The sequence below is a fragment of the Syngnathus typhle genome, linkage group LG14 (assembly GCF_033458585.1).
Source record: "Syngnathus typhle isolate RoL2023-S1 ecotype Sweden linkage group LG14, RoL_Styp_1.0, whole genome shotgun sequence".
Classification (NCBI taxonomy): domain Eukaryota; kingdom Metazoa; phylum Chordata; class Actinopteri; order Syngnathiformes; family Syngnathidae; genus Syngnathus; species Syngnathus typhle.
Window position 1 is genome coordinate 9,393,929 of NC_083751.1, and position 16,458 is coordinate 9,410,386.

Genomic DNA, 16,458 nt, shown 5'->3' on the forward strand with positions numbered 1-16,458 from the left:
AGTAATAATGGAACAAGTGGTATATAAAATGGAGGGATGCAAAGTCCGGTTTGGATTGATAGCAGTCAAGAAAAAAGTTCCCAAAGTTTTATTTAACCTTGTAAATAGTCTTTGTGTAATATACAAGGCTTTAATTAAGGCATGGTTGGATGTAAAATATGCTATGTCTCCTTGATGTCAATATATATGTGTACAAAATAAATATCTCCCCATAAATGCTTTCTAGTCACCTTAAGTATACTTGCACAATCTTAGCAAGTACCCGTACAATAAAATCTGCATAGTTACAGAAGCAAACATGAAGAAAATTAAAAAAATATAATTCATGTTATGACATAATAATACTGTTTACATTTTTTATAGTTACTAACATGTAGAGGTGTCAAATCCAGGTTCAGAAAGTTGACAAACTGTGGCAGGGTTATTACTTTCCTTATCTGGATTTGTTACCTCTGCTAACATGGCCATACATGTTCCTTTAGCTACACAAGGTAACAAAATTTATTACACGCCAGTGACAACGACAGCTTGCTGACCAAAGTGAAGATTTTTGTCTCATAATTTTATTTTATTATTTTGGGTCACCTTACGTCATGCAGGTGTACCTAATGCTGTGACCAGTGACCATCGATGTAAATGAGGATTGAATAAGGTCAGTGCCTTTAATTAGTTGCGGTGAAAATCAAGGAGCCCTAGATTCGAAGCTCCAGGGGATTGCAGCAATATGTCAAAAGCTGTTTAACACAAAAATGAGGTACTGCTTTACGTATTATTTCATCTTTGGTATTTTCCTCTTCTGACTGAATTCCATCAGACACAAAATAGAAATGTTAGTCAGTCACAGGATGTAAATTTGACGTTTGGTGTTTTATGGGGAGTCGTCCATATTTGCCGTCATTTTCCAACCTGAGGCGGACAGACACAAATTGCTTTGCTTGTCAGCAATCTATCAAGCCAAATATTTGAGATGAGTTTGGTTTTTGAAGGCAAATGATTTAAATGTCCCTAAAATAGCTGCTTCAAATCAAAACGGCAGACTTTCTGTATCTTTACAGATCTTGAGTCTTTTTTCGTGGCTCTGACCAAAATAGATGTAGCTACCAAATTCCACATTGCTAGGTGAAACTGGCCACGGGGGCTGATTTACGAAAACGGGTACAGGGAAACAGACGTAGTAAAAAAATAGTGCACATCCGATGCGCCCTCGTGAGATCCTACAAAAGTCGGGAGGAGGCAACCAGCAGGCACGGCGGTAAGAGTAAGGCGTCTTCACTCCGCTTTCATCTGGTCCCTGACGTCCGACGGCAGAGTCTCAAACAGGGCGTCCTCCACCACCAGGCCGCTGCGCTTGAGTGCCCAGCAGCAGCCCAACTCCTGCGGCAGGAGCTCAAAGTGGTTCCCCTTCAGCTCCAGGTGGACCAGCTGGGCCAGGTAGGAGATCTTTGGCGAGAGGACAGACAGAGAGTTCTTGCCCAGTTTCAGCGTCTTGAGCTTCTTGCAGAAGAAAAGCTCATCGGGCAGGTTCTCGATCTTGTTGCAGGATACCGAGAAATACTGCAGGCTCTGCAGGACGCCGATTTCCGGCGGGATGAAGCGGATCTCGTTGTGGCACAGGTCCAGGTAGCGAAGCTTGTTGCACAGGAAGAGGTGTGAGGGCAGGATCTCAATCTTGTTGTGGCTGAAGTAGAGGCGCTCCAGGCTGCCCAGCTTCTTGATGTGCTCGGGGATGTACATGATGCCGTTGTACCAGAGCTTCAGGCAGGTGAGCTTGCGCAGGTGCTGGAAGCTTAAGATCTCCTCGATGGAGCGCAGGTTGTTCTCCTTCAGGTCCAGTTCCTGCAGGCCGCTCAGGCTGAAGATAGCGTGTGGGATGCGCTCCAGGTCGCAGCGTACAATCTCCAGCTCGCTCAGGTTGGTCATCTTCTTCAGGTTGCCCAGCATCACCAGCTTGGTGCCGTCGTTGTGCAGGTAGAGCCGCTGCAGGTGACTGGACACGTCCACGATGGACTGCGGGATCTTGGTCAGATTACTCTTTAGCGAGAGCGTCTTGAGGCACTTCATCTCCCGCAGAGACTCCAGGATCATGTTTCTGGAGGCGTCTGGACACAGCGAACCGGTGAGATGGAGCTCCTCCAGGGTCCGGAGTCCGTACAGCCAGCTGGGGAACTCCCTGCTGTCGTCGAACTTGACGCGGAGCACCTTGAGGTTCTCCTTGAGGAAGGACATGGCCGCCGTGTGCAGCTTGATGGAGCACTGATACAACGAGAGCTCCTGCAGGTTCTCCAGCTTGGAGACGGAGGCGGGGATGCTCACGTTGTTGATGATCTCCAGCTTGAGCGACTGCAGCTCGCTCAGCTCAAAGACGGTGTCGGGCAGGCCGGGCAGCATGAAGAGCTGCAGCTCCAGCCGGTTGTTGGCGTTGACCTGCAGCCGCTGCCGCAGCTTCTCCACCGTCCACTCGTGGTTGAGGTTGAGCTGCTTCAGCTTGTTCTCGCTCACCTCCGACAGGAAGACGGCGAACCTCTTGGAATAGAGCGGGTCGTACTGGTCGATCATGTGCAGCATGAAGGCAAAGTCGTTCTTCACGTCGGGGATGTCGCTGATGCCCGTTTCCTGGCGCACGTACTCGAAGGAGTACTCCTTCAGGGAGCGGTAGAAGAGCCAGTAGGACGTGTAGAGGCTGGTCAGGCCGTAGAGCGCCACCAGGCACAGGTAGCAGTAGGAGAGCTTGGAGAAGAGGTGCGCCATGGTGTGGTTGCACTCAAATTCCTCGTAGCCCGTCATGTCCTGGATCTCCACCTTGCATGGGACGCAGTTGCGCACCTGGTCCACCAGGGAACTGTTGTAGATGATAATCACCAGGAACTTGAACACCTTGAAAACCGTCTGCCGCACGTACATGATGTAGAGGATGTCGCCCTCCTCCACGTGCAAGCGGAACTTCTTCACCTTTTCGAAAAGCGCCTTAGCCTGCTCGCCCTCCTTTTTATCCAGAGCGCTCGCCGACGGTTTGTCCGCCACAATTTTTTCCGGGATGGAGCGCAGCGACTGAGTCTTCTCCAATTCCACGCCTTCGGGGGACACCACCGCGCCGCTCTTCTTCCGGTCCGTCTCTTCTGGGTTTTCTCCGGAAACCTCGGATAGAGCCCGCGTGGTCCACGGGGAGTCAAAGCACTTGCCCAGCATGGAGATAAAGTGTTCAATTTTGGAGCTGGAGCCTGGGAACTTGAACCAGAAGTTGCTGCACACCATGAAGACCAGCGTGTGGATGAGAACCAAGTAAGGGAAGTACTTGGCGTACCAGTGCAGGGCCTTCTCGTAGCACATCTGGTTGATGTAGCTGTACTGCTGGAGGTCCAGGTCCGTTTTGAGGCCGCTCATTTCTCTGGGCCCGCTCGAGATGTTGTAGCGGAGCTGCAGAGGCTTGGTGGCCACTTCGCACGTGTTGTCGTGGGATGCCGTTCTGTGTGGGAGACAGATGATCTTGTCTTGCATGACCTACAAAAGAACGCAAAGAGAATAGTGTTGGATTAGTTTCAACGTCTAGATTTCTTTTCTTTCCAGCCCGAAGTGGAAATTTGCCTATTTTGGAGATAGAAACAAAACCCGCCATTCCATTTATTTGACTTTTTTTCCTCCAAAGTCCCATATCAAAATTGGCTGTGAAAGCTCCTTTTCAACCCACACATTTTTCTACTGGGTTGATCCCCACATTTTATGACTTTGGAAGGTCCTTCAAAGCCAGATCCTTGCCACGTCTGCTTTTCCATGTGAAAAGAACTAATACACACAGAAAAGCTGGGCCGCTTTGCACACTCCATCTTTCTGAGTGTGTAAAAACGCGGCGTACTGTTACATTGATCGCTGCCAAGTTTCTGTTAAAATAACAAGAAAAGGCACACAGAAAAAAAGGTCAAGCATTTACAATTTGCAGCCTCGTGTTTACGAGAGGAGACTGGGCGGGGGTTAATTTCCGCTGCTGAATGGCTCCTTTGCCGCCGCGTTCAGGTTGTACAAAAAAAAAGGCGGCGGCAAATTAGCGCGGCCGAGAACCACGGACGAAGGAGACCGACCTGAAGCGTGCATCCAAACACACCGATCATAAGCATAATGACGGAGAGGTAGTCCGTGAACACGTCCCACCACGGCTTCAGAACTCGGAAAGCGGGTTGCTGCTCCGAGAACTGGCGGAATTCCATCACGGGAATCATGATGCCTGCAACGAGAGAGGACAGTCGTTGGAAAAGTGGAGCGCTGGCAGGAGGTCAGATTACTGACGGAATGCCTCGCACAGGATGTTTCTATTGATTCTTCGAAGAAGGATGGGATACTCCCCGGAGTGCCGTCAACAACAAACCAACATGTTGGAAAAGTCAGTGAGTTGAACTTCTGGTGAAATTTGGTGGGCTTGGAGACTCAAGAAGAAATGCATGAAGACAGGCAGGACGGCTATTTTGGTTCCGAAACGGCCCCTCTGTCGTGATAAAGTGCGGCCGTAACCAATGAATTTCCAACTTACTCAAGCAACACTATTATGCCAATTTTAGCTTGTTATGACGGTCACAAGAGAGATGAGGCCAATAAGGTCCAGTTTGTCTAAAGGAAAATTCCCATTCCTGACCGATGAGTCAGACAGCCCAGCCACACATCCTCCACCTCATCCCTTTCCTGACAGGAAATTTGTCGCCGATCCCAGATTAATCCAAAAAAAGACATGTTTGGAACACACCCAGACTTCTTTCGACAAAGTAACCATGTGGATGTGAATGAGTGTGTCCTTGGGGGAGGTATCACCCCCCCCCCCTTCGAATGAATAAATAAAGAAATAAATAAACCTACTACACAGTCTAACCGCAGTGCAGAATGAAAAGACTCACGCAGATGGCTGAATTGAACGAGCGCTATCAACGAGGATGCTGAGGTGAATTATATATATATATATATATATATATATATATATATATATATATATATATATATATATATATATATATATATATATATATATATATATATATATATATATATATATATATATATATATATTTTAAAAAAAAAGAAAGTAACGTTACCTTGGGGGTTGGGTCACCTTTCTTTTGAGGGTCGTCTTTTTTCTCTCAAACGGCAACCAGGTCGGCTCTCCTCGTCATCGTCGTGCTCCGCAGTGTCCGGTCCTGTAATGCCTTTTCCTGGCCGTCTGATTGAGGTTCGGCGTCGTAGTGCAGGGCAGAGCCGAGCCGAGCACGCGCCGGTCGGGCGTGGGTGCGCGCCATGAACGGAGGCGGGCTGGACGTGGATCGGGGCGTGGACTGCCGCGCGAGAAACATGAGGCGAGACGAACCGAGTCGAGCCTGGCCGAGCAGGTGGAGACTGTGGAGGTTTCCTCTGGCCACAATGAAGAGTGTATTTCTTCGAACGTGAACTTGCATCTCGTTGGTTATCACCCTAACGTTGATGCGTCATTTATATGCTTGTATGTATTGTTTTTCATTATTTACTGCAGTGGTCCCCAACCTTTTTTGCGCCACGGACCGGTTACATGTCAGAAATATTTTCGCGGACCGGCATTTATATAAATAAATAATACATTTATATGAATAAATAAATAATACATTTATAATAAATATATAAATACGATGAAATAAAATGATACGACTGACATAAAAACAAGTACAAATGACAAAAATAAAACTCACCATTACCTTGAATTAGTGGGAGCACTGAGTTTGTTTCTTAGAAACGAGCCGGTCCCATCTAGACGTAATGGGAGACAATGACACCCGAAGTGATTTAAGGTTTGTCTTTTATTGCAGGGTGCTTGGTCCATGTGTTGAAGCAGTTTTGAATGCTTCGCTGCCTGGTTAGTTAGCCTCGTCGCCACATATTAGCTTTGCGGGCTCGACTGGGGAAACATGTCACGTGACCGGGACGAGTGTCTTGACCTGAATTAATTGATCGTCGATAAAAAAAAAAAAAATTCTGTGTGGCTTGGCGGCCCGGTACCAAGTGACCCACGGACCAGTACCGGTCCGCGGCCCGGTGGTTGGGGACCTCTGATTTACTGGATCTAATTACGGTCTGTTAAATTAGAATTAACACAAGCAATTTCCAATAAATATGGATTAATCAACGTATATTTCCTATCTTTCAACTAATTTATCTGTTACAGCACTTATTTAATGTGTAATATGGTTTGCAATTTTTTTTTTATAGGAATCACCCGATTTTTTTTTTTGCTCTGAGTTCCCACATTAGCATACAGTAGCATTGCAGTGGCCCTTCAGACATTCCATTTTGAAACACGTCACTAATAGTGTCGTGCACAGGGGTCAAACTCAAGGCCCGGGTGTCACATACGCCCCGCCACATCATTTGATGTGGCCCGCGAAGACAAATTGTGCCTCAAATTCGTGTCATTACAAGAATTGCAAATTGTCTTCACTTTTAAAAATATCTTTTTTTAATATTCGACCAGTTTTTACGAGTCTGATTTGAAAACATGTTGTCAGTTTGTTTTGTAGCTTATACTGTATATAATATGAGGTGCTCATACATTTATTTGGGTTGACACTCATAATGGCTCTCCGAAAGAAACTATGACTACAATGGGCCCCGCGAAAAAAACGAGTTTGACACCCCTGGTAGTGGTACATTCACCTGATTAAGGTGCAGGAATCCTACTTAATCGCCACTGGTCATCTCTCAGTGCAACCGACTGGTGACCAGTCCAAAGTGAGATGTCGTGTGCTATTCCACCAAAGTCAGCTCGGCCAAGCTGCAGCTCCCAAAATGATTGGATGAATAATTGCACAGCAAATCATGTAATTTGGTCTGCTAGCTTAATGCTAACATATGTCAAACGCATGCTATTCCTTATACTGCATCTTTTCCAGGACACTTGGATCTGCCCGCCATGTTGTTGCATGACATGGCATAAAAACAATGGCTTCAAAATTCGGGGGAACTGCAATTCTGTTGGGCGACATTTACTGTACTTGTGTGAGTTATAATTCTTTGCATGTGTAATTTGCAAATGATGCCTTGCAAACATCATACATCTCATTACTTCCAAACAAATATCCGGATGGGGTGGGTGTGTGCAGTCGATTTCACTTGAACGCCAGCTCACCGAGGTTCAAGTCCACCAATATAATTCTGTCAAGCTGCTTTTAGCATAACAACTTTCGGAATGAGTTTTTCTCGCCTGTACACATCATTGGCATCCGGACGCGGAGTATCCCGGAGAATCCAAGGACTGAAGAAGAGCATCTGGTGAGTGCGGTGATGATGACAACCTCAAGCTATGGTCATGTACTCATGGTGAGGGTTTTAAAGAGGAAATTGGAATACAGGTTCTACCATAGGGAAAAGTGAGCTTCGGATGTTGTGTTGACTTGTGGCTTATCGCTGAAGAATACGCATTTTGATCTTTCCCAGGTCACAAACCTGGTTGCAGACGGACCCCGGAGTGGTCGACCTTGGCCAAGGATTCCCGGACACGGCGGTTCCATCGCTAATCACGGAGGCCCTGGTGAAGACCGCCTCTGTCAACTGGATGAACCAGTACACCAGGGGGGCTGTGAGTCTTGAGTAGAATTTTAGCCTAGAGTTTCAAGTCAGGATATGGGCTTGAAAAAATAAAAACACCAGCGACACTTTTCCTAATGTCTAAGGCCAGACTAAGAATCCAAAGCCATCCCTGTTAGCTTGTCTCATCTGTCTCAGGGGCACCCATCGTTGGTGAAGGCACTCTCTCTGGTTTACGGAAAGGTGTACGGGCGCCCCGTTGACCCCCTCAAGGAAATCCTGGTAACGATGGGTGCCTCCGGTTCCTTGTTCAGCACCATGCAGGCTCTGGTGGAGGAAGGTGATGAGGTCATCATCATAGAACCCTTCTTTGACTGCTACGTACCCATGATCAGCATGGCTGGGGGTAAACCTGTGCTCATACCTCTTCGACCTGTAAGAGCAATCAGACACTCCCCAAAATGTTGAAGTAACAGTTGAAATGGATTCATACACACTTTTCTCCATGTGGCAGAAACCTGGGCAGAAAACTACCTCCAGCGCCAACTGGTTCCTGGACCCAGAGGAGCTGGCCAGTAAATTCAACTCCAAGACCAAGGCCATCCTCATCAACACTCCCCACAACCCCATCGGAAAGGCACGTTGGACATAAAAAAACAAATCGGGGTGCTGCCTCTGACAAGGTGATTTTCTTCTTCCTGCAGGTTTTCACCAAAGATGAGCTGCAGATGATCGCCGACTTGTGCATCAAGCATGACACGCTGTGCTTCAGCGACGAGGTCTATGAGTGGATGGTCTATCGTGGGCAGCAGCACCATAAAATTGGTACGTGAGGTTGGAATCTGCTATTTTGAAGTATTAACGTTAAAAGATGTTTGTAAATTCAAAACATTTACAAATGTACATGTATTTTATTAAATTATTTCTTAATCTTAATTATATGGATTATTCCAAATAAATTGCTAACATATTGAAATTGAAAAAAAAAAAACATGAAAAAATGGTGTGATGGTAGCTACTACTAACGAGCAAAAGCTAATTGACTGACAGAAAATGTTGGCATCTTTGCAGCCACTTTTCCAGGAATGTGGGATCGAACCATCACCATTGGCAGCGCTGGGAAGACCTTCAGCATCACCGGATGGAGGGTATTGCTGCCTCTAATCCCGCACAGCTCAAAGTCATCAAATCCGAAAACCTCGTGTGATTCAGTAATTAGTGTCCAGTGAGGTTGCTCTCCTGTAACTGTCGCCCAACCTAGCTCGGTTGGTCCATCGGACCAGAACACCTGATCAAGTATCTCGAGACCGTCATGCAGCACGTGTTGATCAGCTGCCCCACCCCATTGCAGGCAAGCGTCCCGAACGGTACCAGACATAAATGGCACTGTGACATTACGTTTTCCCGCAGGAGGCGCTAGCGGAAGCGCTACTGCGCTATTACGAGCTGATGGGTCAGCCGGAGTGCTTCTTTAAGGCCATGGCCAATGAGCTGCAGGGGAAGCGGGACCGAATGGCAGCCATGCTACAGACGGCCGGCTTCTTGCCTGTCATTCCCGAGGGAGGTCTCTTCATAATGGCGGACGTGTCAGCGCTCTGTGAGTTCTCGCCAGACCGATATAAAGACCAAGCACAGGTCGCCATCTTAGGTTGCTCGATGCGCAGCTGATCAAGACCCACTTCATCTTTCTAGCTAAAGACCTGCCACGTGGCAACATTGGCAAGGATGAATCCTACGACTACAAGTTTGCAAAATGGATGATTCAAGAAAAGGTGAAGTAAGCTGACGTGATGCACTGAGACAACAACTTAGCTGTCCCGTGTGGTGTCACGAGCGTTACCTTCTCTGTCACCTCGGGCTGATACGTCACCATGTGTCAACACGACTTATCTCAGGAAGAAGAGCCGATGGCAGGCTCTTTTTATCAAACAACTAAGTAATTAAAATAACTAGCCAACTAAGTAACAATCTGACACTAGTACACAGTCAACTCATCTGACAAGCCAATTTTGGTATTTATACCAAAATGACTAAATAAACAACTGACGAACGAACCAACCGACCACCAAGTAAACAAACAGGCAAGCCAACAAATGGGCAACCAATTTAAAAAAAAGTAACCACAACAACTAGCAAACTAACGAACCAACTTCTTTACCAACCCACATTTTCTGTAGAAACTGTTGGGCATTCCCGTGACAGCGTTTGCTCGTGAGGATTCCATTTCTGCCTTTGACAAGTATATTCGATTTTGCTTCTTCAAGGTAAATGACAGACACCAACAAACAACATATTTGGAACCATACATATACATATTACAATTTGTAAACTATTATTTTTTTCCTTTATTTATTCATTCCCAACAGCGTGATGATACTCTGGATGCAGCTGAGCGGATCCTGAAAAAGTGGAAGTCAACCAGAACCAATGCCTAAATACGACCAATATCAATGATCAGTAAACTCTCTCAAAGGTGTTTTCTTTTTTTTTTTTTTAAATAACTTAAGGAAATAAATTATAGTTATTCGTATACGAGAAGAAGCTCTCAATGTATTGCAATGCATTTGTTCACTACAATGACTGTGAAGACATGTTGTCAATTCATGAATCATTTTTATGCATAAAATTATTTTTATTTTTTAATTTAAAAAGCAAATATCACGACAAACTTGACTTCTGCCGCTCACGTGGTACTATGGTGGTGCCTTCAAGTGATCGCATAAAAACAGAACAGAGAGGTTTGCAATCGTTACCCGTCGATAGAAAAGAGGTAAGTCGTTTTTCTCGTTCCTAAAAAACTTTACAGTCCCACGGTATTACGTTGTAATACTTCATCGGCCCCCTGTTCAAAAATATATTTCTAAAAGGCATTTGAAAAATGTTCAGGTGGCTGTGACGATACTACGTCTTCCTTGATTGTAAGTGAATGCATCCATTTTCCTGTTCTAGGTAGGGGTCGCCGCAGACGTCTCTGTCCTTCTGTTTGTGAAATAAACATTGTAAAACATTCGGAGTTTATTTTTGTTGGAACAGGAGAGGCGCCAGTATTACTCCGATTAGAATATCTGTAAATGACTTTAGCGCTTAGCTGACGTTTATTTCCTAAAAGCCTTCAAACAGATCGTCTTTTGCGGTAAAGTGGGCCATATAGTGCTAATAATTACGAATACATCTTTTTGTCGTATAACCAGGGAGTGACTTGATACGTTTTATTTTGAAACGCTCTGCGCCCATGAACTTATATGATATGTACAGTATATCCGTTCATATATGACCCTGATCAATAACTGTCCGCGGCTGCGGGACGGTGGCTACTTCCTGTATCTTTTTTCATCGTCTTTTATGAGCATTTAATACGCAGCAGTGCCGCTTGATGGATCTCCACGTTACTACAAGTAATGATAATGAAGCGCTCAGGGAAAAGTGGCGCAATAATAATATATAAAATATATAACATCCAGGCCTAGTTATGGACAGAAAAAAAACATTTTAAATATATTTTTCAAAACAGAATTTTCATATAGTGAAAAACAATAGTCAGAAAATCAAATGATGCATTTTGCTGTCACAGAAAAAATGATTTTCCTATGCAGACAAATTGTGGCTTGTGCGACTTAATCACTGACTGCTCACTGACTGCAAGGTAGAAATTATACTCAATAGGCTTGGATCTAGGCGGGGCAATTTTTTTCTAATATGAACACCGACATCTGACATGGCATTCGGCCTTGTTGTGCGTGATGCTAATGTAAAGCGTGACCATAACCATAGAACAAGAAATGGCACTAATTGCTTAGTGCAATAAACAATTATATTGATAGACAACCCCTAGAAGACAGTATAGCTCTACAAATGAGATCTTGTTCACCACATTATGCTAAGTATTCATTATGCTAGTGGTTTTGCTTTATCGTAGTTTTATTGTAACACAGTTAACTAAATTATTAAATTGCAGAATGAGCCTTGCCAGGCAGCTCAGACTCTGCTGCAGGTTACCTTTCCGAAGAAGTTTTTCTACGTCACAGGTATAAATAACTAACAGTGGCCGCAATGCTTAGCATGGCATGATACTACCCCAAAACAACGCAAACTACTGGTGTGTTGCAGTATACACCGATGGCGTCTCGACATGGTAACACCAAGAGGATCCAAGGATTGGACAAGAATGTTTGGTGAGTGAGCATTAGCCTTTTTTTTTTATTGTTTGACAAGTAAGTACAGTAAAATGAGTTTACGGTGGTAAAACCCAGGGTGGCGTTTACATCGTTGGCGGCGGATCCTTCAGTAGTCAACCTGGGTCAAGGCTTCCCAGATATTTCACTGCCACCATACGTTAAGGATGCTTTGGTGCAGGCAGTGTCGGTGGACAAAATGAACCAGTACACCCGAGGCTTTGTGAGTAGCACCTCTGCTTCATAGTCACAGTAAGCATTATCCCGCTACCATTTAGTCAACTATCAATTGCGCAACACACTTCTCTAACATTCACTATTAAATTTAGCCAGCTAATCTGATCAAATCACAATTTTACACATACTGTTAGCTTTAGCTGGCTAACACAACCATGATTGTCTGTCTTGTTGACTTCAGGGGCACCCCACATTGGTGAAGGCGCTCTCTCAGGTTTACGGCAAAGTTTACGGGCGTCCCGTTGACCCTATCAAGGAAGTCCTGGTAACGGTGGGCGGCTACGGTTCCTTGTTCAGCACCATACAGGCTCTGGTGGAGGAGGGTGATGAGGTCATCATCATAGAACCCTTCTTTGACTGCTACGTTCCCATGGTCCGCATGGCGGGGGGTAAACCTGTGCTCATACCTCTTCGACCTGTAAGAACAATCATACACTTCCCAAAATGTTGAAGTAACAGTTGAAATGGATTCATATGCACAATTCTCCATGTGGCAGAAATCTGGGCAGAAAACCACCTCCAGCGCTGACTGGTTCCTGGACCCAGAGGAGCTGGCCAGTAAATTCAACTCCAAGACCAAGGCCATCCTCATCAACACCCCCCACAACCCTATCGGAAAGGCACGTTGGACAAAAAAAACTAATCGGGGTGCTGCCTCTGACGAGGTGATTTTTTTCTTCCTGCAGGTCTTCACCAAAGATGAGCTGCAGATGATCGCCGACTTGTGCGTCAAGCACGACACGCTGTGCTTCAGTGACGAGGTCTATGAGTGGATGGTCTATCGTGGACACCAGCACCATAAAATTGGTACGTGAGGTTGGAATCTGCTTTTTTGAAATAGTAGCGTTTAAAGATGTTTGTAAACTCAGTTACAAATGTGCATGTATTTTATTAAATTATTGCTTAATCTTAATTATATGGATTATAAAAACATGCATGTATTTTATTAAATTATTGCTTAATCTTAATTATATGGATTATAACAAATACATTGATATAGTGTTGAAATTGAAAAAATTTTTTTATAGTTATGGTAGCTACTACTAGCAAGCAAAGGCTAATTGACTGACAGAAACTTTTGGGATCTTTGCAGCCACTTTCCCAGGAATGTGGGATCGAACCATCACCATCGGCAGCGCGGGAAAGACCTTCAGTGTCACCGGATGGAAAGTAAGACGCCATTTTGAACAGTTCAATGCTCATCCATGGCCATGTCGTTTGATTAAAACTCTGAATTTGCTACTTGAACCCCAAACAGTAAACTTTTTCACGACGAGGGATGGGCATTCTCTCTTCCAGGGCTGTCACTATCTAATATTTCAATATTTTTAGAATTGATTATTCTATCGATTAATCGAATATAGTTTTGTTTGCGTTAAAATGTGTTTTTACTGTTTTACTGTTTGATTTCCTGAATTGAGTAATGTTGGAATTGTCGCCTCTTCTCTCAGCTCGGTTGGTCCATTGGACCCGAGCACCTGATCCGCCATCTTCAGACCGTCATGCAAAACACGCTGTACACCTGCCCGACGCCACTACAGGAAAGTTGGGGAAAATGCGGCAACATAACCTAAAAAATTATCGAATTATAACCGTGAGTTGTTTTGCTGGCAGGAGGCTGTGGCGCAAGGTTTACTCCTCAACTATGAGCTGATGGGTCAGCCGGAGTGCTACTTCACGTCGCTGGCCGAGGAGCTCGAGGGGAAGCGGGACCGCCTGGCCGACATCTTGAGGGAGGCTGGACTGTCCCCCATCATCCCCGAGGGGGGTTACTTCATGTTGGCTGACGTCTCCGCGCTAAGTGAGCTTGTGTGCTAACGCTAGCCAGCCAAATGGGGGGGAAAAAAACAGTGCTAACAACTGTCACTGCTAGGATGAGCGTTTCACAATATTCTCTCATCAGGCTTGGGCAAAAATAAACGCTCAATGAATCAATTATTTTTAAGGATAGCATTTCTAAGGGTGGAAGGAACTGCTATTGACATCTGTCTTTTTGTTGTTGTTGTTGTTTCACCTGTAGATTTGGACCTGTCTCACATGGCCAGCGACGAAGCCTACGATTACAAATTTGTCAAGTGGATGATTAAAGAAAAGGTAAATTAAATTTCATGCTGCAAAGTAAAAATGGCTTCAGGGGCTTACTTTTAAAAAACACTCCGAGGGCCGCTACATTAATCTTTATTGATATAGTTTTTTAATAATGTGATATGTGATGTAGAAACTGGCTGCCATTCCTGTCACTGCATTTGTTGGGGAAGAATCCACCAAGGCCTTTGAGAAATATATTCGTCTTTGCTTCATCAAGGTAAACATCAAGCTGATGAAAATGTTGTTAACAGCACAAATGTATTTCAATAGTATTATTATTATTTACCGTATATATTCATTTTTCTTGGGATTTCTGATGACAGAGAGATGAAACTCTGGACGCGGCAGAACTCATCCTGAAGAATTGGAATTTGTCTGGAAGCAACAGCTGAAGATTTTTTTTATTTTTTATATTTTAACCCTGCAGGGGTCATAAAACATCTTTCTGTTTAGCTATTGGAAACCACTGGAGTGCCTCAAGCTTTGGTTCTTTGCCCTATCATATTTTGCAACTGTGCTGCTTCCTCTTTGCCTAGTTATAGTAAAAATAATGAATTCTAATGTTGTCATATTCCTAAAACAAAGAAATACTTGAATTACTGATATAGTAAATGAACTTTTCTATGTTAGGGTATTATAGAGATGTGCATACTTTATCTGAAATGTCATTTTCAAACAGTCCAGTACATTAAGTTTTACGTACTGTCCGTTACATCAATCGAGTATTTAGTTTGCGGTGTCCCAATAAGTCAAAAGAACATTCAATCACGTTCTTGGCCTACTTTGTTGCCGAGCATTGATCGTCTTGAATCGAGTGATATTTTCTGCTTGCAGCTTACCTGCCAAGCCACTGGAGGGAGACAAAGCACAACAGTTGCAAAGAAATAATGTACTGAACACTTTTGTACTGTATGTTTAGGCACTCGTCATCAACCACGAGATGGCCATGGACCGTTCCCGGTGGAAGAAAGCCATATCGACAACCCTGTCCAACCCAGCGGCGCCTGGAAAGCGGACTTTAAAGCGATGATGATGTTTAGTATTTTGTTTGTTTTGTTTGAATCTGGTTTTCTTGTGTTTGTGTGTGTGTGTGTGGGGGGGGGGGGGGGGGTGCGTACCTAATGGGAAATAAACCTTTAACACATCAACGTCAAATTTACTGTAGAGTCTACAGTATGATTAAATTTTACAATTCTACAATGGAGACTTGACAAACTTCTCAAACTTTTTTCAGTGACGTACCCCCTTTGAAGTATTTCTTCAGCCAAGTACCCCCTGACCGGCGCAACACATTTTTGGTCGAAAAGAAAGAGGTACAGCATTGTCCCATCAGTGTTTGATTTATTCAAGTTCAACCAGAACATTATGAACAATATATTACAGGGCTAACATTGCCCCTGAGTGGAAAGGAATGGAACACCATCTGGTCCTGTAGCTTAAGACTTTTTGTACTCGATTCTCTCCACTTCTCTCTCCGCAACTTGTAGCAATGTACCTGACAGACATATTTATGTTTCAGACATTGCATAGAGAAACACAAAAGATAAACAGTAAACAGTGACCACCAAGAAGGCGTAAACCCTTTCAAAACTCAAATACTGTATGCAGAATCCTGCTAATTTATATGAATCGTTCCAATCGTAATAATCTCTTGCAAGGAAATAAAATATACAGAACTAAAAATGTGTTCACATAAATAAATTAACTTAATTATAAATAAATAAGATCGTGTTTACAAAATAAATGGATAACTTTATAATCAAAGATTTGCTCATAAAAAAAACTATTTTCACGTACCCCCATTTGAGAATGTAGAATAAAGTTCTTTTATTTGCGTAATTGCAGTGCTTCTCAAATAGTGGGGCGCGTGTGACCCTGGGGAACAGGCTTTTTTTTTGGCAGTACTAGAATAAAGTGTAATTGCGCGTTTACTACAGCAGGGGGCAGTGGCGCTCTCATTGTTACTTCTGTCACGTTTGCGACAGTGCAACATTTTACGACTTACAAGACAAGTTAGGATAGTCGGGGTGGGGAGGGGGGGCGCGAATAGTTTTCTTCTTGCTAGGGGGGGGCGTAACAGAAAATAATTGAGAAGCACTGGGTTAAATAAAGGTTAACCTAAAAAAAAAAAAAAAAAAAAAAAAGTGAACCCTGAACTTTGAACCCGCGGTGACCCCGCGGTGACCCCGTGGTGACCCCGTGGTGACCCCTGGGTGACCTTTGAACCCTGAACTTTCAACTCTAGTTAAAAATCGAAAATGTGCACATGACCCCGTGAACTTTGAACCGACCTTTGACCCCTGGGTGAACTTTGAACCGTAAACTTTGACCTTTGACCCCTAGCTAATTACGTTTTTTTTTTTTGTTTTTTAAACCGGCATAGCAGAACGATCCATGGTCTTCAGATGCCGCGCTGTCGCCATCTCCTGGTCAG

The 16,458-nt window shown here is 44.2% G+C and overlaps 3 protein-coding genes across 7 annotated transcripts; 2 read left to right on the forward strand and 1 right to left on the reverse strand.

Annotated features, from left to right (window-relative positions):
• Positions 1-73: 73 nt before the first annotated feature.
• On the reverse strand, positions 74-5,213 carry lrrc8c (leucine rich repeat containing 8 VRAC subunit C). Its single transcript, XM_061296477.1, has 3 exons — positions 5,073-5,213; positions 4,074-4,216; positions 74-3,498 (listed from the first exon to the last, which is right to left on the reverse strand). Exons 2-3 carry the CDS (start codon positions 4,209-4,211, stop codon positions 1,270-1,272), a joined length of 2,367 nt encoding a protein of 788 aa, XP_061152461.1. The 5' UTR covers positions 4,212-4,216; positions 5,073-5,213; the 3' UTR covers positions 74-1,269.
• Positions 5,214-5,288: 75 nt separating this feature from the next.
• Positions 5,289-10,129, forward strand: LOC133166518 (kynurenine--oxoglutarate transaminase 3-like). The gene is made up of 11 exons (XM_061296483.1): positions 5,289-7,272; positions 7,438-7,579; positions 7,726-7,962; positions 8,042-8,164; positions 8,232-8,352; positions 8,599-8,675; positions 8,789-8,878; positions 8,938-9,124; positions 9,220-9,299; positions 9,705-9,791; positions 9,894-10,129. The coding sequence occupies exons 1-11, from the start codon at positions 7,190-7,192 to the stop codon at positions 9,960-9,962; spliced, it is 1,296 nt and encodes a 431-aa protein (XP_061152467.1). The 5' UTR covers positions 5,289-7,189; the 3' UTR covers positions 9,963-10,129.
• Positions 10,130-10,239: 110 nt separating this feature from the next.
• LOC133166516 (kynurenine--oxoglutarate transaminase 3-like) lies at positions 10,240-14,794 on the forward strand. Of its 5 annotated transcripts, none has more exons than XM_061296479.1 (14): positions 10,247-10,297; positions 10,414-10,476; positions 11,483-11,552; positions 11,635-11,699; positions 11,778-11,922; positions 12,118-12,354; positions 12,434-12,556; positions 12,623-12,743; positions 13,030-13,106; positions 13,388-13,474; positions 13,548-13,737; positions 13,957-14,030; positions 14,155-14,241; positions 14,348-14,794. In XM_061296479.1, exons 2-14 carry the CDS (start codon positions 10,454-10,456, stop codon positions 14,414-14,416), a joined length of 1,368 nt encoding a protein of 455 aa, XP_061152463.1. In that variant the 5' UTR covers positions 10,247-10,297; positions 10,414-10,453; the 3' UTR covers positions 14,417-14,794. The 5 variants fall into 5 exon arrangements, with proteins under 5 accessions (XP_061152462.1, XP_061152463.1, XP_061152464.1 ...); XM_061296480.1 differs by having other exon boundaries at positions 10,257-10,297; positions 10,414-10,445; XM_061296478.1 differs by lacking the exons at positions 10,414-10,476; positions 11,483-11,552 and having other exon boundaries at positions 10,240-10,297.
• The last annotated feature ends 1,664 nt before the right edge of the window (positions 14,795-16,458 follow it).